Source organism: Pongo abelii, chromosome 2, assembly GCF_028885655.2.
Source record: "Pongo abelii isolate AG06213 chromosome 2, NHGRI_mPonAbe1-v2.0_pri, whole genome shotgun sequence".
Classification (NCBI taxonomy): domain Eukaryota; kingdom Metazoa; phylum Chordata; class Mammalia; order Primates; family Hominidae; genus Pongo; species Pongo abelii.
Window position 1 is genome coordinate 91985714 of NC_085928.1, and position 21359 is coordinate 92007072.

General features: G+C 36.0%; 1 protein-coding gene and 1 long non-coding RNA gene across 10 annotated transcripts in view; one reads left to right on the forward strand and one right to left on the reverse strand.

The window, feature by feature from the left end:
* Positions 1 to 5472: 5472 nt before the first annotated feature.
* Positions 5473 to 20160, reverse strand: CEP15 (centrosomal protein 15). 5 transcript variants are annotated; one of them, XM_009238842.4, is made up of 7 exons: positions 20057 to 20141; positions 19684 to 19829; positions 19281 to 19392; positions 18591 to 18655; positions 17062 to 17185; positions 7713 to 7787; positions 5473 to 5864 (listed from the first exon to the last, which is right to left on the reverse strand). In XM_009238842.4, the coding sequence occupies exons 4-7, from the start codon at positions 18641 to 18643 to the stop codon at positions 5730 to 5732; spliced, it is 387 nt and encodes a 128-aa protein (XP_009237117.1). In that variant the 5' UTR covers positions 18644 to 18655; positions 19281 to 19392; positions 19684 to 19829; positions 20057 to 20141; the 3' UTR covers positions 5473 to 5729. The 5 variants fall into 5 exon arrangements, with proteins under 5 accessions (XP_009237117.1, XP_024101136.1, XP_009237118.1 ...); XM_024245368.3 differs by having other exon boundaries at positions 19706 to 19829; positions 20057 to 20139; XM_009238843.4 differs by having other exon boundaries at positions 19701 to 19829; positions 20057 to 20139.
* The window catches only part of LOC129058564 (uncharacterized), a 68357-nt gene continuing 67149 nt past the window's right edge, over positions 20152 to 21359 (forward strand). For 3 of the 5 annotated variants that reach the window (XR_010139194.1, XR_008523734.2, XR_008523735.2), the window contains exon 1: positions 20205 to 21303. This is a non-coding gene — a long non-coding RNA (uncharacterized LOC129058564). Of the gene's footprint in view, positions 21304 to 21359 lie in introns of all 5 variants that reach the window. The other 2 variants (XR_008523737.2, XR_010139195.1) reach the window with 2 other exon arrangements.

Here is a 21359-nt window from a genome sequence, read left to right on the forward strand (position 1 = left end):
CCAGGCATACTTAAAATTTTTCCAATAATTGAATTTAAATAAAATTTAAGTTTCTCAGTTGCACTGGCTTCATTTCAAGTCTTAATAGCCACCTGTGGGTAGTGGCTGCCATATTGGACAGTGCAGATAATATCCGCCACTGCAGAAAATTCTGTTAGACAATTGAGGTCCAATTCAATTCACTGAAGAAACTGAGCAGCAGTTAATGGCAGAACCAGGACTAGAAGCTTGTTTGTAAGGAGTTTCATAGACAAACAAAACAAAAACAAACCAACCAAAAACTCAGAACACCAACCTTTCTAAAGGCAGACATTCAACTAATTTGAAAACATGGAGGACAATGTTTATAGACATTTTCTAGAAGGAATTAACTTTGCTTATATGTATGCTTATATATGATCACAAATAAGATTTAAATCAAATCGCTTACAATATGGAAGCGTTCAGGTTATGTTTAGTAAGGGAATTCTTTATCATGGTAAAATACACAGAATATAAAAAATTTTAACCATTGTAAAGCATATAGTTCAGTGGCATTAAGGATATTCAGACTGCTGTACAACCATTACCACCATCCATCTCTGGATATTTTTCATATTCCCAAACTGAAACTCTATGCCCATTAAATACTAACTCCCCATTCTTCCTCCCCCCTAGCCTCTGGCAACTACCGCTCTATGAATGTGATTACTCTAGGTACTTCGTATCAGAGAAATTATACAATATTTGCCGTTTGGTGTCTGGCTTATTTCACTTAGCATATGTCTTCAAAACTCATGCATGTTGTAGCATGTGTCAGAATTCTCTTCCTTTATGAGGCCAAATAATGTCCCGCCATATATATAGGCACCACATTTTATCCATGCATCCATCAGTGGACATTTGGGTTATTTCCACCTTTTGGCTGTTGTGAATAATGCTGCTATGGATGTTTGTGTATAAACATCTGTTGAAGTACCGAGAACTTTTTTTTCATCCTTTATCATAAACCTATTCATTAAGCTTGCACAATTTACAAATAAGAAGCAGTGGAAATGCTGCTTCAATGGAAAACCCCAACTCAAGATCCTTGAATAGGAAAAGAGACTCTCAGTTCTATCATATTACTGAAAAATTACAAAGTCTGCTTTATTTTCTTGTACTAAGACATTTTAGATGTTCATACTATATTAGCCCTTCTCACCATCTGATATACCACATATTACTTTTCTGTTGTTTATGTCTGCCTTTAGCCCCCTCTACTTGCTGCCTCTATCAGAATGTAAATTCTGTGAGGACATAGGTTTTTTGTTTTGTTTTGTTTTCTTCATTGCTGTTATTCTTGGTGCTCAGAACTGTGCCTGCTACACAGAAAGCAGTCAATAAGATCTGTTAATGAATGAATGAATCAATGGTGTCCAAGTGTTCTCTACCTCTGTTTATTGGGTATCATTATAAAGGGCTCTAGATTTGGCTCCTTTTGAACATCTTAGTATTGTTTTTACTAGGCTGGAGTATTCTAGTACGAGGAAATGCTTGTAAGTTCTACAGACCTTAAAAATGTCTGGAACAAGGTATGAAAAATAATTAAGTGGTATTGGGAGATGAAAGAAGCTAGAGATGTTCTAGACAAAATATATGAAAGGAATTTTGTCTCCCTCTAATGTGACTGCATTGGTCCCAAAGTGGTATTGTATAAAACATCAGAAAAATTTCTACTTTGATAACCTAGATTTAAGGAGAAATAACAAAAAATCCTTTGAGTTTTACAGTGGAGTCTGAATGACCAGTTACATAAAAAAGAAACTAAGTCATCACTTTCTAAAGTGAGAACATTTCATTGTTTCCTCTCAGTGCAACTATTTATTGTTTTTTACTGAAGTCAATCTAGATACTACTTTGCGGACTCTCAGTCTCTTTGTCTGAGACATGAATTTCAGTTTTTAAAATAGCAAGAACTTTAAAACATTACTATAACTTAGGGGACCTGGTCCCTTTTCTTTGTAAGCAGGGAAACTTGACTCTGTGAGGTAAAGTGATGTCCGGAAGCATTTTGAGCCTCTGGTTTTGTTGAAGTCATTTTCCTTTTCTTGGATTTTAGTAAGGATATAATCTCAGATCCAGTTAGAAAGGGAGATCACAATGCCAGGTGTCAAATCCACAAATCAATCCTCTTCTTAATTGCCAAAGTTTGACATATCCCCATGTTTGTCCCAGAAAACTCTAAATGCCCTTTTATTAACAATGGGGAATTAAATTTCCCATACAGACAAATTAACTTCTAAATTATAAGAGAAACACGTGTTTAGAAACACATGGGGCGGGATGGGGGTGGGAGGGACCCTTGTTCCAACTTGAAGGTTTCCCAAAGTAATATCTTCTCTTTCTCCTACATATTTTCCAGACTTGTTTTTTTCTGCTTGAACTCATCATCTGGTTATTACCTTCTCTGAAGAATAGGTTTTGGTCAGCAACTCTTTAAAAAAGGTATCTCTATATACTAATTACAGTGGAATAGGTTTAAAAAAATAGGTGACTATTGAAATGTATAGTGTTTTAAACCATGTAGCTATTAATTTTATATTTGGGCAGTGTGTGAAAAGGAGGTGGGGAACTCCTTAGCGGGATTGAAAACTTTATTGTGTTTTAAATAAAAGACTATCTTAAAAAGAAAAAGATGTGAATTGGCTTAGAGTAAAAAAGATAAATTAATACACTAATGAAAGGAGAGGGAAGACTATATTTTGTAGATAAGCCAAATTTATGGCCTTGTGCATTAACTTTATACACTAAAAACCTACTTCCCCGTGGGTTTAAAGCTTAATATCTTCCTCTTGAATTGGTGACAGCATCCCTTGGTTTCTGTCTCTCTCTCTCTCTCACACACACACACACGTGCACACGTGTGTCTCCAATTATCTCAGAAGTGACAAAATAATCTCAAAATAAGTTTAATTTTGATTCAAAATAAATATGCACACATATTCACTTTATTTTTTATGGAAAACGGGGGATAATGCAAAATAGCAAAAATTGTAAACAAAGTTAAAGATTATCTTCATCTAAACCTTAAGCTGACAATTTAGAACACCTTGTGCATAATGCAGAAAAAAACTGTCCGTTTGACTTCACTTTCATTCACACTGCTCCCTACGCATGAGAAAGACCAGATGTCTGGTTTCCAGAGTTTTAGGCTTTTTCCTTAATACTTAATTTTTTTTCAAGTTTAAAGAAAAACTGTAGCTCCTTCTGATCTTTAGCATTCTACAGTTTAATAATTTCATATACCAGAAGTGTTTCTGCAGAAAATGAGCTTTGAATATTTATGCATTTGCAACAGTCCACAAATGGCTTTGGAAAAAATTATTTGACTTTCATTTTGAAAACTCCATTTTTCTAAAAAAAACCATAAATTCATAGTTTTCATGGAGAAGAGTAGTGGAGTACAATGGAGCATATGGAAAGAACACTGAATTTGGGGAGAAAGGTACGAATAGATAACATTTCCTTTTCCTTGTCTGATTCCTACTAATTGTAGAAAAAATATATATTATATATGGTATTCCTCCCTTCTTAACAGAAAACAATGTTTGGAAATTCCTGTGTAAAGCTAATTTGCCATGAGGAATATAAAGCCCATTAATGGGATATCCAGGTCCCTATGGGAATTTTTTTTTTTTTTTTTTTTTTTAACAGACACCATGTGGTGCAATCTGTTACAGTCTACAAGGTGGGGGTGGGGAGGGAAGCTCTGCAGGGGCCAGGAATAAAGTCAACTCTGGGAGTTTTTGAGGTATTAACAAAAATGGGAAAAACCCTACAGCAGGAGCCTTGGAAATGCCTTCCCTTCTGTCCTCGATCATAACCCAGGGTGTATTACATTTATGCTTTTCAAAAATTATTTAGCAAGTTCTCAATTTTGGAGAGAAAAAAACCTGAACCTTTTCTGAGATGGTTAGATTGCCATTTGCTTTGTATTTTAATCTAACCTACTGGTGATTTAATTTACAGATCTCAAAGGAAGTGCACGCTCAAATATTTGAGGATGTTAATGTATCAACCACTGTGTAATTTTGGAATTTGCCTACTCGCTTGACACAATATTTTACCATCTAACAAATGTTTAGCCTTTTTTTCACTTGACTAAAGAGAAGTAAGTTTCACATTGCTTCATTCACCTTCTTATGTGCATATGCTGGGAAAGATTGGATGTTAAAAAAAAAAACAACTTCCTCATGTTCCTTTCTACTACATCTAAATCTGTTTACCAATTCAAAGCTGCTAAAAAAACCTGCATTCTCCTGCTAAATCAACTGGATGGCTAGAAACCAAACTGTAATGTAACAGAAAAAAATTATCAATTTATTTTCATGACAGAACATTCTTGAGAAGGTATAAAATTGTTCTGGTTGCTATGCCAGTTTTCTTTTTTCTTCCTTCCTCTGTCTTCTTTTTTCAAAGGCTTTTAGCTTTTAAGCTGATACTTTTTATAGTTATATAACAGTTCTAATATTTTGTGACATTTTGTATTGTGACACTATAGATGAAATTGTCATCGGACTGACACCCTGTGCTGTTTATTCCTTAATTACAACTGTTAACACTGTAGAGAAGTGTGCTAATCTGCCAGCACATATTATGAAAACAACATTATTGTTACCCACACCAACACCCACTCAACAGGATATTTCCAAGATGGTAGTTTAAAGGAACTTATCGGCACAATGGACGTTTCAATATAGTTGTTGTTGTTGCTGTGTATTTAGCTTTTCCTATTGTCTTCTTTTAAAAACATAAACCAGTTTGAAATTTAAAACATTTCATTGTAATATAGCATAGGTACCCTTTACTAGCAGAGGCTGCCTCTATAGTTGGAAAGTTATATATATATATATGTATTTTTTTTTTTTTAGTGCTCAAGCAGTGGTGGACTGAGGAATCTCAAAGCTGTTTAGGGTTGTGACCCAATGCTTTCTGACTGACGGTTTTTTCAGGAATAATTAAGTTAGAAGGAAGCGGGAAGGGGAAGTTTAAAGATGAAAAGACAAGAGTGGGGTTATTTGCATTCACAAAGTTGGCAATCCTTAAATAACCAAGTCAAAATCCAATAACCATTCCCAGCTCTAAAAGGCATCCTTTTCCAAAACTAAGTCTGAGTCTTCTTGAAATTGGCTACTTATTGACTGCTTTATAGTTCAATTCTTTCTGTCTCCAGGACTTGTAGAGCTTTGGCTATCTGTGAGGGACAAAATCCTATGAATTTATTTTCTCATAAGTTATTTTGCTAGAGCAGTTTAGGTATCATTGTCTTTTAATTTGTTAAAAGAAACAATAATGGTTTAAAAAAAAAAAAAAAGAACCATGTTGATCCTATACCTTGACCCTAAAAAGTAAGGATTCTAAAAAACTTAAAACCAGAACCAAGATACCTGCTTAGAGGAGAATGATTGTAATTTTTTTTTTAAAGCAACACACTCACAACACTGACAATAATTTAATTAATAAAGAGTCCATCTTTTAATATTAGTGTTTAACACATCTATGGGTTTGGTAGAAAGCAAATTCATGACCTTGAAATAGTAGTAGGTGATGACATGAGACTTGCCAGTAAATTCTCATATCTTCACTGTCACTTAGGAGATAATGGAAGAATATGAACATATTTAATTCCTAAAGTTCCTGCAATAACCTACATATACCTTAACATTCAGCTTTATTAAACAGGGTTTTTGAAATAGCATGTGAAGAAGTTATCGCTGTGCCTCATTTTGAATGGTATTTTCTGCTTCATTTTGATTTTCAACAGCAAAAGGATATGGTGCTCTTCCTAAAAGAAACTGTTCCCATTTGGGAATATATTCTTCTACTGATGCCCAGTAACGAGTCTGGAAAAAAAAAATCCAAAAGTAAAAAAGCGTATCAAGCAATTGAACTTGGCTCTTCATAATAGTCTAAATGTTTATTCACTTAAGAGTGTGTGTGCGTGTATACACACACACACACACATATATGTAGAATGCATTTCCTCTACAGAATATTTTATGTTAATTTTAGAAAAAAATCTGGCTACTTACTAGTGTTAATTTTCAAATTTCTCAGTAAAACCAGAGCCTGGCAGAATTACAGGTTTTAGAATTTTATTGTGATTTTACACGCCCTCTTGTGGCCAACTTCATGATTATTGCTAATAGTATCATTTATGGTGATATAATCATTAAACGTTTTTGTTTAATATTCCAAATCCCATACCAAATGATTACCCCATACTGAAATTATTACAATGAAATTATCAAACATAAATCATGCTTCAGGATTAACATCAAAAGATTTGACCTGGGATGAGATCAGGAACTGAAATACAACTAGTGTGTTATAGTACAGGAATTAGATACATTGGACCCTTAATTGTGTAGGAAATATATATCCACTATAATTTTTCCCTATTTTTATGATGACAAAATGTCAATATAATTTAACCATTTTTAATACAAATAGCTTGGAAGTTGAGATGCTGTATTATTGGTCTGACTGTAGAAGTCTATAGGCTTTAGAAGCTCATGCAACATTGCTGTGTTGCGTCTAGCTTTGGTTTTTTGGGTGACTGCCCTAAGGAGGTCAAAGAGAACTAAACTGCCCAAAGCCCTGTGTCATAGGAGGGCAACTGATATTAGATCATCACTATCAATCTCATTTTTGGAAATTCAGCCAATGAGTTAGCACTAGAAACACAAAAATATTCACTCCAAGCATTAAATACAGCAGTTCTGAAAGTTGAAAATGGTAAGGGATTCTATATGTCTATATATCCATGCATGTGGTCTGAGAAACAGCCTGACATACTTAAAGTAAAGGTCATCCTGCTGTGAAAGACTAGTTAAGAAAAATACCATCTGAGGTCCGTGGTTGGGAGTTTCCCTGACATTCGCAGCTGGAGTAACTCCCATTGTGTGGGTCCTGTATATGCCAGAGTGAGGTATAGGAGAATCAAACAAAGAAAAAGCATGTTCAAGATACAACTTTGTACCAGAGTTTTTTGTATCCTTGATCACTGCCTTGTTTTATTACCCTAGATGACACGGAAAATTGAGGGGAAAATTCTCAGCTTCTAATTTTGAGTCTATTTATCCCCAGTTGGGGAGAAAGTAAAACTATATTTGAGAAAGGTCATTAAAAATACAAAATGAAACTATTCTATATGTAGTAAATTCCCGTTCATCACAAACATATTCATATACCAATTATAGTTCATTTTTGCTAACCATCTTCCCAATCTCTTCTTGAACTGAACAAAATAAAACAGACAAAAGCCATACTATATTGTATGATAATATGCATTTAATTAGCTATGGTTAAATTTTTGGTGAAGGGACTAAACTGCTACTTTTAACATCAGCAAGCAGCAAAAGCATTTGAGTTAGGCGTGTTGTCATCTCATGATTTAGTGCATATTGTCTGTTATGGTTTAACAGGATAGTTGTTTCTAAGTGACAAGGTGAAAAGATCCCTATCTTTATAAAATTTCCAATTGCTAAACTTTTTAAAATCAAGATACTTCTCAGTTACCTACTATGTATAAAGCATAGTACTGTGGACATAAAAAGATCAAACAGGCATATCTTCTTTAATTTACTGAATAAATATATCTGGAAAATACACATAACCATTGTTTAACTTGTAGTGCACTACTGATAGATAGAGTCTCTCTTTTTACATTTGTTCCTTAAGATGCTCACCTCAAGAGAAACCACCTCAGGCCGTGGAAGTGGGTGAATCCTGGTCTGTAGTGACTTTTCTGCTGCTTCTATATCCTGTAACAGATATCGGCATTTTATATTAAAGTGGATTTACATAAAACAAATGGCACTTGTACTAGCAATATCTATATCCCAAATCTCTCACCTCAACTCTTCTCTGGATATAGTTTGAATGGACGGAGGCACACTATGGTAGGAAAACTGATCATTGTTTAATTAATCCATTTCAGATAAAGAACACAGCGTTTCTCATTTTGAAAGAGGTGGGGGAGGTGGTACTTCTAAGTTCTGCCTTTTCACTTTTGAATAGCTAGTAAACGTCAGTAATTCATGCACCAAGAGTGTCTTATAATACTGCTCAGCACATTAATTTAGCTCTTACATCACGAAAAAACAGCCAGAAGGATAAAATAATAAAATATTCAGATACAAAAATAGTCAGATACTCAGACCCACCCTGTGCTAATCTTAAAAGTGAATAGTTCTAGTCTCTCCAGATGATGTAAATAGCATATCAATAGCACACATTTCATTTGTTCAATGTTCAATTTAAAAATTTATATATATGCAAATATTCCATATATTTAATGGAAGCTCAGTAAGATACCTCAGTACTTAGTGACAAGAACCTTTTCATTATACTGTCTAGATTTTTTTAGTACTAGCTTTCTAAGCTAATTTCAATAGCAAGTTTTATTGCTAGCTAGTATGTCATTCAGCTGAAAGTATTTAAGCACCATGCTTTAATGTGTAGTTTTACTTGTAGATATGTGTATTTTCTCTTATAGTTGTAAAAACACCAAGGTAACTAAACTTAATTCATACCCTGGTAAAGATTCTTATCTTGATATATACATGAAGTAAATGCCCAGAAATGCAGGACTCCGCAAATTTTTAGTGAAACATTTGAGCACTGTCTAATAAATGCTCCCAAAATCAGCACCCATGTTGTCTTGTGCCCACTTATGTCTGTCAAGTTCACAGTGGCCTTGGTCACAGGCCATATAAATTTTGTCTCTCTTTTGAGCTTAGTGAGTTGATAGAAAAGAGAAAGTTCTCTGATTCCTGTACAAGCATTGGAGCAATCTAAGTAGAGGGCTGTTGGACAGACGGAGAGAGATGGAAAAGGGCGTGGGAGTGGGGTGTGAAAAAGCCAATGCTGAACAGGAGAAAAGAGATAGCAGATGGTAGCGGCGGGAGCAAGGAATGGGTGTGAAATGTAAAAGGGAAAAACAGGAAATTCCCTAAAGGGACTCCCCAAAGTTGCACAACCATTAATGCACCTGCTGTCTAGAGGAAGGTGATTTGAAGGAAAAAAGCCATGAATTTAGGGAAAAAAGCTGATTTTTAGCATGTCTATCCCATATCAGAAGTTTATAGCTAAGGTGCCTGCTAAAGAGCTTTTGATGCTGACGCTATGACAGATACAGAAGCCTAATAACTTTTGTGTGATTACACTGAGATTTTACAAGGTCCTGGAAAAAATGTTTTTTACCTTTATAAATCAAATAAACACAAATAAAATAATCACAAGTCCAATTATGGTCATTATTCTAAGAAGTTATAACATTATTGTTAGTGGCAGATCTTGGTGCCACTTAGCATTGTAGACAATATTATAAACATTTTTCTTGAAGACCAGAAAATAAGGATACTTAATATCTCTCTTACAGGAGAGCAGATTTGTAAATGGAAAAGCAGATACAAGTAGGAGACATGTGGCCTGGTAAAGCAGGCCTATGGTTAGACACTTGACTGTTATCTCTGCAGCATTCTGACTATAAATTATCAGCCCTCTGAAAAACTTCTTCCTTAGCTTAAGAGATATTTGCTTTCTTAGATGACATGCTCACCTCTGATTCCTACTTTTCTTCCTCTTTAGCTCGCTAATTTTTCTCTCCTTGTTCCTAAGTGTGAGCTTTCTTAAGATCTGTGGCAGCTGTCCTCTTATTTTTACCTTATCTCTCTCAAGGTTGTGGTCTATCTAGCTTTAATAACTTTTACTGTAGAGGCATGGCTAACCTTTCTTCCTAGCCCTTACTTCTCAACCAAATGAAACTAAGCTCATCTTATTCCTACTGGATATAATGAATGAACAATAGTGGGAATTCTCTTCCCTCAGATACCTATGCTCCATACTCTATCTTTAACTCTTCTTATACCTGCCATTTAAATTTTCAAAGGTCTATAAATTGTTTTTTTAGGATATCTCTCCTAGTCTTTCCATTTCATTCCCAATGCTATGGCCTTATTATTACACTTATTCATTCAACAAATACTTGAGGAGTACTTACTCTATGATGCATGCCTAGAGTATGTCTTGTTTTACTTCCATCCATACCTGAGAGGGGATCAATTCATTTTTCTAAAGAACTACTTTGAATATGTCTTTCCCTAGACTTAAAAAATCATCAGTACCCACTACATAGAGGATGAAGTGTGAATTCCTTAGCCTGACTGAAAAAAAAAACAAAAACTTTGCAATTTGATCCTAGCCTTCTGTAGCCAGTTATACCCTAATACTTCCATATAAGAACTTTCCTTTGATTATATACTACCAGAAGGTAAGGACTGTGTCCCGTACAACCTTTATGCATCTGAGTATCTAACAAAGTGCAGCGCATGTACTAGGCATTAAATATTCATTAAATGAATAAATAAAATGTCAAAGTTTCCTGATTATAAACCAAAACTTTTTTTATAAAAAGGTATCCAAGGCAGGCAGAGGGAAAGGAAAAAGGGGGGCGAAAAGGGAGGTGACACTTACTTGACTATACTTTGTTTCTTTGTCTTACAGACTTGCCACTAGAACATTTAAAATTTTATATAGTTATAGGACAAATAAAAAAGCAATTCCCCCCAAATTGGAAACCAAATGTGACAAATCTAACTATTATGTAGTTGGTGGTATAACCACACAGAGAAGAGCTACATCAAGTATTCTTAGAACACAGTATTGACTGGACACCCCCAGTGGGGGTACGCCCTGGGGACAAAAAGAAATTGTAAAAGTTATCTTACTGAAAACCATTCTCAGTAATCATATTATTGGTGATAGCTATGCCTGTATCATAGAATAATTCTTTGGAAACAGATTTTTGGTGTTAGAAAAAGAAGGTTAGATGCATAAGATCAGCGATTTTAATTTAAATCTGCAATCATGCAATTGAATTGGAGATACTGTTATGAGCTCTTGATGTATTTTATCTTAACAACAACAACAAAACAAATTGCAATAAACATTCCTAGTGACCAGATTGAGGGCTCTAAATATATTTCCTGCCAAAAGTAACCAGGGCTTCTTGGAGCAATGGCCAACTCCAGGTCTGGGCAGCAAAGGCACACAATAAGCCTGGAATAACTTATCACATCATAAAGAAAAGAAACTATCAAAGACTGTTAGGATCATGTCAAAGACATTCAAGAGTTAACTTGAAGAGGCTTCCCCATAGTAAAAATGGGACACATAAATAAGAACAAAAATTGCAAGGGATTGAAACATTTGCAAATCCCAGATAGATTAAAAACAAAATACCACCTCATTCGTCACCATTAGAGGATGCCAGAGAACCAAACTATGATTTTGAAAGCTATAGAGAAAGTGTCCAACAGTCATCATACCTTTTCCTACATGAACTGTACTTCAGTGTAACCAAATAAGTGATGAGGGGAAGATTCTCTTCATATAAGTTACAAGCTATTGAAAGAGAAGGAATAAAATAATTTGAATATTCTTTTTGCAACTTCTAATGAATATATCTAGGCGATGATCATCAATGACTGCCAACATTCCAAAATGAGAGACAGCCAGGAATTATGGAAATGTTCTTCCCCCAAACAATGAACCTGAATCTGATCCAGCCTCTAGAACTTCACTGCTCATATGATAGCCATTAGCCTTATGTGGCTACTGAGCACTTAAAATATGGCAAGTCCAAATTAAGATGTGCTGTAAGTGCAAAACATATACTGAATTCGGAAGGCTTAGTAAGAAAAAGAATATGGGATATGTAATTACAAATTTTTGGTAGAAACATTTGAAATAATAGTTTGTATATGCCTCATTAAAATGTTATTAAAATTAATTTCATCTGTCTCTTTTGACTTTGTTAAAAGTGGTTACTAGAAAATTTTAATTACATATGTGCTTACATTATATTTCTGATGGACAGCACAGCTCTAGATCAATTTATAGGAATTACGGAGAATACAGGAAGATGCAAAATGATATGTCAGAGATGTAATTAGCAATATCCAAACTGGGAAACGCATAGGACAAATGACCTAATTCCTTTACACATAAATTAAAAGTGGATGAAAAGGTCAGGGGATACTTTTAGAGACTTATCAATCTAGTACAGTGTTAGATTTTATTTGGATTCTGATCCAAAAAAATGTAAACATGCCTACAGATTTATCGGAGAAATGTGAACTCTGACTGAATACTTGAGGAATTAGTGGTAATTTCTTATTGATAACAGTTTTGTGATTTTGCTTAAAATAGTAAAATAGTCCTTATCATTTAGTGATATACACGGAAAAAATACATATATTCAGAAATAGCTATAGGTGAAACAATATGACTTCTGGAGAATACCTTCAAAATAATCTGAGTGGTTGGGGAAGGGGATGAGGTATATAGATGAAGCAAGATTGGCCATGTTTTGATAATTATTGAATCTGGGTAATAAGCACATGCAAGTACATTCTTCCATTCCCTCTTCTATACAGGCTTGAAACTCTTCGTAACAGTTAAAAAACAAGTTCCCAGTGTGGATGATGGTATAAATGTAACTCTATGGCAGAATTGAGAAGGCTATATTTAAATGAGTTGATTCATGATTAGGAAAGGTGAAATATGAGCACAGAAAGTCACATGCTGAGATCTCTTTCTCCCCCCATCCCTATACATGCCACTTCCTCCAAAACTTGAAATCTAATACCTCACTATAAATATATACAGTGAATCCAGCTATGGCCAGGCTGGTTTTAATCTTTAATCTGCTGGAGGGCCAATTTCTGGGATAGAAAAAATAAGATACTAAAGCATGAGATACAGGGTCACTGGTACAATGTAAGCATTTATTAAACGTATTCTTCAAGGAACTGGAGGTGAGAAATGTAAGAAGGAAAGAGGAGAGATAGGGTCCTGTAAGTTACCGACCATCTTGGGTGGCAGTTTGTTGAAGTCTCTGTTTAACTGCCAACTGCCCCATAAAGGCTTCCAGGGCATTCTTCAGTGGAAGGATTCTCTCACTGGCTGCAGCACTTTCTCATTCTTTCTCACTCCGGAGTGTTTGTCCAGCTTATTCATGAGCTTACTCTTGAGGTGATGTTTACTTACAGAGTTGCCTTTTTTTTTTTTGAGACGAAGTCTCACCTGTCGCCAGGCTGGAGTGCAGTGGCGCAATCTCACTCACTGCAACCCCCTGCTTCCTGGGTTCAAGCAATTTTCCTGCCTCAGTTTCCAGAGTAGCTGGGACTACAGGCGTGCACCACCACACCCAGCTAATTTTTGTATTTTTAGTAGAGACGGGGTTTCACCATGTTGGCCAGGATGGTCTTGATCTCTTGATCCGCCCGCCTTGGCCTCCCAAAGTGCTGGGATTACAGGCGTGAGCCACCGCATCTAGCCCTACTTACAGAATTGCCTTTCTAGATAAAACTAAATTTTATGGTAGGTACGTGGGGAGAGATGTCAGCTTACATTGTGGCAGTATTTATAAAAAACACAATTTTCTCTTTCTCCTCCAAATCTATACCAATTCTGTTATGTTCTTAAAAGGCAGATAAATTCCATTTTACTAATACTAACAGGGAAAAATCACCCACCCTGTGTTTTCAAAGTTCACTATCTTTTATGATAGTTACTGACTGAAGCCTATTCTTCACTACCTACATTCATATCTATTCATTTACTAATATGTTCAAATATTTGATGGAACTGGTCTCTTCCTCACTGCTCCTGTTTAAAATACATTCTTTGATATTTTATATTCCTGCTATTTTCCAGAAGAATTTACAGAAATTTTATTGAGTTCAAGGCAAATTCTGTTGGAACTTATTTAAATCTAAAAATAATTTTGTGATAGCTTTTTTTTATTTTATGTTAGTTTTTACAAAGACTCAATTCAGAGGGTATGTGTAACAGCTGACTTTAAAAAAACAATAGTCTCCCTAGTCAGGATTAAGGCATATGTTTCCTTGTAAGTTTTCTTTTAAATCTTCCATTTCAGTGTAATAATTGTCTTCACACCAATCATGCAAACCCATTGTTAAGATCACTTCCAAGTATTTTAGAATTTTATTGCTAATGTGAACGTGATTCCTTATATTTTCCAGTTGTATACATAGAATTACTATTGATTTTTGTATCTTTTATCCATCAGTTTTACTTAACTCATATTATACTACTTTTAGAACAAATTTGGCTTTTTAAAGTATATAACCATATCATTCCAAAATGCCAGTGTTATACTTTCCAAAAGTGAAAGCTCATTCCTTTTTAATGTTTATTATATTGGTCAGAAGATCTAAATAAGGTCATGTTATGGATGTTAATAGAGGTCATCCATATTTTGTACTCTTATTACAGAAATGCTTTCAAGTTTTATTGGAACCATTTTTAAAGTGTAGGCTGTACTTCTGAAGTACCTATCCTAGATGTAACTTAACTTGTCCTGAACAAGTGGTATCAGGAGTAATTTCCCTATGGTTTCCTCATCTCTAAATTAAGGAATTAGCCCAGATCAGTGGTTTTCATACTTCCTTAAAGCCACAGCTGGGAAGTCAAGGAAAGACTGAACAGCTGAGGCTTTGACCCAAAGCAGGTCCACTTCTATCTATTTTAACATGAAAAAAGTTTTAATGCTAAAAAAAATTAAATACCTTTAGATGAGAATTAAATCTAATATACATATTTTTAAAGTGTCTACCAACACAAAATTCTGCAATCAAGTCTTATTTATTTATTTTTCCCCAGACACAGAGTCTCACTCTGTCACTGAGGCTGCAAGTTCAGTGACTGCAGTGCATAATCATAGCTCACTGTAACTCTGAACTCCTGGGCTCAAGGGAACCTCCTGCCACGGCCTCCCAAGCAGCTGGGACTACAGGCATGCACCACCACGTCCAGCTAGTTTTTTAACTTTTTTTTTAGAGATAGGGTCTTGCTGTGTTGCCCAGGCTGGTCCTGAACTCCTGGGCTCAAGTGATCCTCCTGCCTTGGCCTCCCCAAGTGTAATCCAAAGATTATAGACATGAGCCACTGTGCCCGGCTAAGTCTCATTTATTTTACTTTCATAATGACTTCTATGGTAGAGCCACTAAAATTCTTTCCAAAGTTTAAAAACATATGAGGGAAAGTAGGATTTTAAAAATTGCATATGCAATGACTCAAAGAATGCAAAAAAAGAGAAGAGGCAGCATCTCTAGCAGCAAGCACTGTTTGTGATATAATAGATGCTCAATAAATGTTTATTGAAGTACTGAAAGAAAATATACAAAAATGTATTAATTTTAGATCAGTAGGATGATATGGAAGGTATGCTATTTTGTCTTCTTTACTCTTAAAAAATTTTTTTTTACAGTAGGAATATATTACTTTGATAATCAGGGGAAAAAATCATACCAAGTTGAAGTTTCTCATAACTATGAAACCAGGTTCATTATGTTCCTTATATATGTATGACTATGATTTCTTAGCTACCCTTCCGAACACTGTTCTCTCCATTTTTGAAATCATCTTGCATCTAAATAGCAAATGAATCTTTCTTAAATACCCACTCATTTATTTCTTATATAAGTCTATATTTTTCTTTTGCTTAGTCATTTTCAGTACTGAATTATGTCTATATATCAAGTCTCAACTTCTTTGGTCCCATAACACATATCCAGCCTTGTTTCCTGTGAATTTCTAACCTAGTTAGTTACACTCCCAGGATCATTAACAAGGTCAGTCTTCTGGTCTTGGCTCTTTTGTAAGAATCCAACAGTATGCCTTGCCTTCTGCCTATTGAAACACAGGCTAGGCTTAGCTTCTTCTCTGAGACCTTTTTGAATATTCTAGCTCTCAAAGATTTTTTAACTCTAATTTCTGTAGTCCTGACTCCATTCCATGTAATTTAATGTTTGATCACACAAAGTTTCTGGGTTCTTGATATCAAGAGCTCTGATTTATACTTACTTTGTTGTCCCTACTTTCTGCCCAGAACTAGCTCAATAGTAAGGACCCTCTAAGCATTCATCAAATACTTGCTCATTAAAAGGAAAATGCTTGAAAACCAAATATCATATCACGTGCTGCAGGTAGGTAGCAATTAAGCCTTCTAATTTAGTTTTTCTAACTTTTCAGAGCAAATTCCAGATTATCCTATATATTTCCATTTAAAAATAAATATTGCTAACACCATTGGGCAAGTAAGACATATGGCAATATAGAATGCTTTGGTAGCACTATGGCTGTGACTTAAATTACTGTGGATCAAACTGCCAGAAGCTGAGAAGATAACTGAATTTTCCTCTTCCTTTATCCTCTAGTGAGGACAGAAGATAACTATATCATGCCTATCGATGAAAATATTTAACAATAAAAAACTGAAAACACTGCTTTATAACTTAAATAATACAGTCTTACTACCAAATGTTTTAGTCATAGGATCTCTTGGAAGCTTGAATGGAAGCAAACTTTAGGGTTTTAATTATGGATGAAGCCATACAATTCTGGAAGCAAAGTATAACAAGCAGCCAAAAATGTTACACATATGATTCTACTCCAAATGGGCACATTGGCCAAATGGTGAGGCCCCGCACAATCATACACTTTGACCACTCCTCCATATCCATCAAGAGGGAGCTGGGAAATCTGTTATCATAGATATGAATTCTGTGTGTTTGCCTAGTCAGGCAAAATCAAATTGTTCTTGTTTTCATGATGTTTGATAGTTGTGAGTTGGCTCTCAATATCTTATAGGTACTTTATGGCCTTTCAGGATTTCCTTTCAAATAAAAGAAGATGAAAGAGGGAAAGGTACATCTTCTGTTTCTCACTTCTTGCAAAAGGGTGGCCTTACAATTCCTTCTGTAGTCATTGATTTTCTAGTTGATTGCAAACATTTAGCTTAAGCAAAGTTCAATTTTTTTAATTTAAAAAAATGAGGATACATATGCTACTTATCTAACTGACATGGGCTTTTAAAAAAGATGCTGCTTTAGTAATTCTACTTATTACTGAGAACCAATAAGTTAAATAAATCAATTTTATGAAACTTACCTAAAAGATTTTTGAGAAGGTGGGATAAATCTCTATATTCAAGACATGGAAACTTACCTTTAAAAGACTAAGGTTCCTTTTAAAAGCAGTCTCAACAGTTTGGAGTTGAGATGCCTTTTCTGTGTGTTGATCACCCAATTTATTCTCCATTTGTTGAAGTAACATTAATCTTTGTGATACTCTAGAAAAAAAATGAAGATTATATAGAGTTAAAAAAGTAAAAGCAAACATTTTACTGCTTGACCAATATAAAAAATTCATTTCTTAATTGCACCTCACTTCAACTCTAACCTATTCTGAAAGTCAATTACTATGTCAACTAATAAGACAGTGAAAAATCTGAGGTAGTTCAATAAGTCTTAAGTCAATCTGGTTAAAATTATTTTTATTTTCATTAACATATTCTTTATATATGCCATAAGTACATGCTTCTGTTTTTTTAGCCTCTCTGGTCTTTTGAAATTATTTTAGAATGTTGAAGATATGTTTTAATTTTTGGTGAAAATGCAAACTGTAATACATATCCCTTTGTACACATAGTTATATATACCTCCCGACACACATACATTGATATAACTTGCTATATGAAACCTTCTGCTTAACACTTCAGTACCCCTGAATCTCATGTTACACATTTAGAATTGTGCTAAACTTCCATATGTTTGAAGAAGCAATAAAAATATTTTTTCCCTCTTTTTCCAAGAGAAAGATGATGGTTTGATATATGAGTGAGAGGCTGTGTGTATGTATGCATACTCACAACAAGGTAAAACAGTAATTGAAGAAAGATGTAAAAAATTACAAGTAAGTATCTTCAAACTACTTTGTTACATATAATATACTTTAAAAGTTTCTTGCCGGTCAAATGCTTATTTTATACGTTTTTGTTCTTTTTAAGACAATATGTAAGATGATTAAAAGATACATACGTTGGTATACATAACAGTCAAACTGTTTCCCAAATAGTTGTGGAGGTTCTCAAGAAACACTGTGTTTCATCAGGCTGTCTTAAAGGTAGAATTAAAATCTCAGGTCTATGAACAGTCAATTTTTTGGTAAGGAAAGTATCTTAGGAGCCAAGGAAAGAACGTCTGGTAATTAATTAAAGAAAAGGAAAACCTGAAAGCCCACAAACAGAGGAGGAAAAGAGTGAATAATACAAAACAAAGAGCAGGACTGGCTACACAATTTGCAGGGTCCAGTCCAAAATGATGCAAGACAATGGCATGAGAGCATTAAACCAAATGCAAGACCTGTGACTGTATATAAGTCATATACCCATGAAGCCAGCCCTGGGTAAGAGGTTTAGAGAAGCCCATTAAATACCAATGTGGCGCCTAGAAAGGGTGGGATGAGGGGCACATTTATCTATATATTACTTACAAAGAGTAAAAATACATAGAACATACCTTTTAATCTTGCTTATTCATAAGAAACAATGAAATTCCCTAACACTAAAACCTCTTAAGTGTCAGAAAATTAAAATAACATGCTTTCAAATTTTTAAGTCATCCTGTGTATACAATATTTCACTAACAAAGCCAGTCCAATTTCTATATCTGAATCATCTCTTTAAAAAAACTTACATTTCTTCATGTCTTTTAGAAAGGCGAATTTCTTGAGCAAACAAGGAAGTCATCTTTAATCAAAGCTGTCATAAAGAATAAAAACATTTAAAGTTACTTCTACCACATGTCCTCAGCTTTGCAACATTTGATTATTAGTACCTTAATCCATTGGTTCTCTCAGAAGAGAAAACTTAAGATGTAATAATGTATAAAATGAAAGGATGCAATTAAACACATTTTTATTCAGCATGTCAGATACATCTAAGAATACCATGAATTAGGTAAACCCAACATATTTCATATTGTCTTCTCTTTTCTTTCTAGACTCTAACCTTAATCAGAATTAAAAACAAACAAGCAGCTGGTACTAAGACTAGTAAACGTTTTATTGAATCAACAGAAAAAAAATCCGCTCTGTAAAATTCAACACAGGAACACCATCCCTTATGCATGTGCAAACACACATAGACAGAAAGGCAGGCAAACAAGTATGAGAACCAACTGGAAATTCAAGGTCTTTCCTTTATTGGAAGAGTGCCCAGTTCTACCATCACTCTTCTAAATAGGAAAGTACTTTTCATGTGTAACTGTGAGGAAAAGCACAATTAGATAGATACCTTCCCCTTCCCCTGGCTGCTCAGCACTCTCATTTCTGGAGTGTAAGAAAGCCCATTTTCGTGGCACACTTCACACCACGAGCAAGCTCACCTTGGCTAAAGACACTGGACCGACACAGACAGAGGTCTAGTGAAATGCTCTGAAGGCCTCCAAAACTGCAGGCAACTCATCTGTTTGGGCTTAAAAGCTGAAAGTGCTTGCCCTAAGGGAGAAGAAGAGGAATAAAATTCCTTCCTGAAATGAAGCTTTCCTAAATTTTATGAAATTAAACATCTATGCACTCTATAAAGATTGTCTAAAGATTGACACACCGCTTGAGTGTCAAGCCCTGCTAGAAAGCCCACGCCTACTGCGTGTAGGGCGCTGAACCCGGCCAAGGAAAACGGAAACACCGCCCTGCCCTCATTAGGTTTCCTCCTCTGGGCGTGGCTGCCTTTCCTTCAGCACCGCGGACAGCAATCGCTCACAGGCCCGCCCTCCGGGGTCTAATTACAGATATTTTCCGCTAACATCACCCGCAGGCCAATCCTCGCCGCCTTCCTCTCGGTTTCCTTTTGCAACGAGGCCAATTAATGCAGCGCCAAGGGAATCCCGGAAAGTCGGTTCATGGTAACTTTTCTGTGAGGCCCGCTATCAGCACTTCAGACAAAACCAAATAAAATTTTCCCCTTAGAATCGAAGATCCGCACCTTCTCAGAGTCATCTGCCCTCCGGCCGCCCCAACTCCCGCTTATACCCAAAGGACTCATGAGCTTTCCTCATCAGCCTGGCTCTTTACGTTAACAACATCCTCCCCAGCGGTCCTGCAGGGCCCTGCGCGGCCGTCAGGCAGTCAGGGCACCCACCCACTGTCCGACTCCACTCACCGAGCCCGCCTCTGACCCTTCCGGGAAGGCACCAGCTACTGCGCCGACGCCGGGGCCTCCGCGCAGGCCAGGGCGTGGTCACGTTACCATATTTGCGCACGCGCGGCGCGCGGTGACGTCACCGCATCTTTATAAAGGGCCGCCTTGGGGCGCGAAAAGCTTTTGAGGTGTAGTCGCGGCAACCAGAAGATAGGCGTGTGGTATGCGGCGCGCGGGAGGGTGGCTTGAAAGGGTCTTTATGAACCCTAGGGAAAGGCCGTCTGGTAGTAACTCCATTTCAAGACCTTTTAAAGTGAGACATGCATATGTTGAAAGAGTTTCAGAGAGTGAAGCTGGGTTCTTAGAAGCTGGAATGTCCCAGCAGAATGTAGAAATGCGAAAAATTCGGCACAGTAGTCTAAAGTGAGTGGAGTTTACAGTCGGTTTATTCAACGAATGCCTATGGAGCAGTTTCGAGGTGCTTCGTCCTGGGCGTCTCATACTGAGCTGAGCAGAGCAGCAAGGGCCCCCTGCCCGCTCATAGTTCGTAGACCCTGTGTTGACAGTAGTATTGCTGGATCATGCCTTAAGGGGTTTCTGAGTGTCAGTCGACATATTTACGTTGGTTATCTCATTGAGTCCCCGCAACGCCCTGTGAAATTGGCACATTAGCTTCATTTGACAGCCAAGGAGACAAGCCTGGTTGTTAATTTAGCACTCTTTGTAATATCTCGTTTCTGTAAAGTGCATTTCTTAATTTTCGTTCCTTGAAATAACTGAAGTACGTGGTAGCGTCAGTCCTCTAATATACAGAGGAAGAAACAGGTTCAAGAGAGGTAAAGTTGTTTTCTTTATAAATTATACTCTGCTGGTAAAAGACAAAGAGCTAGGACTCCAAAATCCAAGGTGTTTTTTAAATTTTCTCCTCCCAGAATATTTGCATAAAACGTAGCTCTTGCGTCAGGACTTCTGCACTTATTGTTTCCTTTGCTTGGAAAGCCCCTTCTTCTGACATTTATAGATTTGATTCCTTGTATCTTTCAAGGACCATTCCTTCAATCTCCAATATAAGAATATCCCCACCTCCTGGCTCACTGTCCTCCACCTGCTTTATTTTTTTCCATAACACAGTAACATTCCATATATTGTGTAATCACTCATTTATTTGTTTACCAGTGCACCCACCACTAGAATTTGAACATCCTAAGAACAGGTATTTTTGTCTCTGCTTTGCTGATGTATCCTCAGCAACCGGAACTGCCTGACATGTAAGTGCTCAGTAAATATTTTTGAATGAACGAATGAAATAATTCCTCTCGTTAAC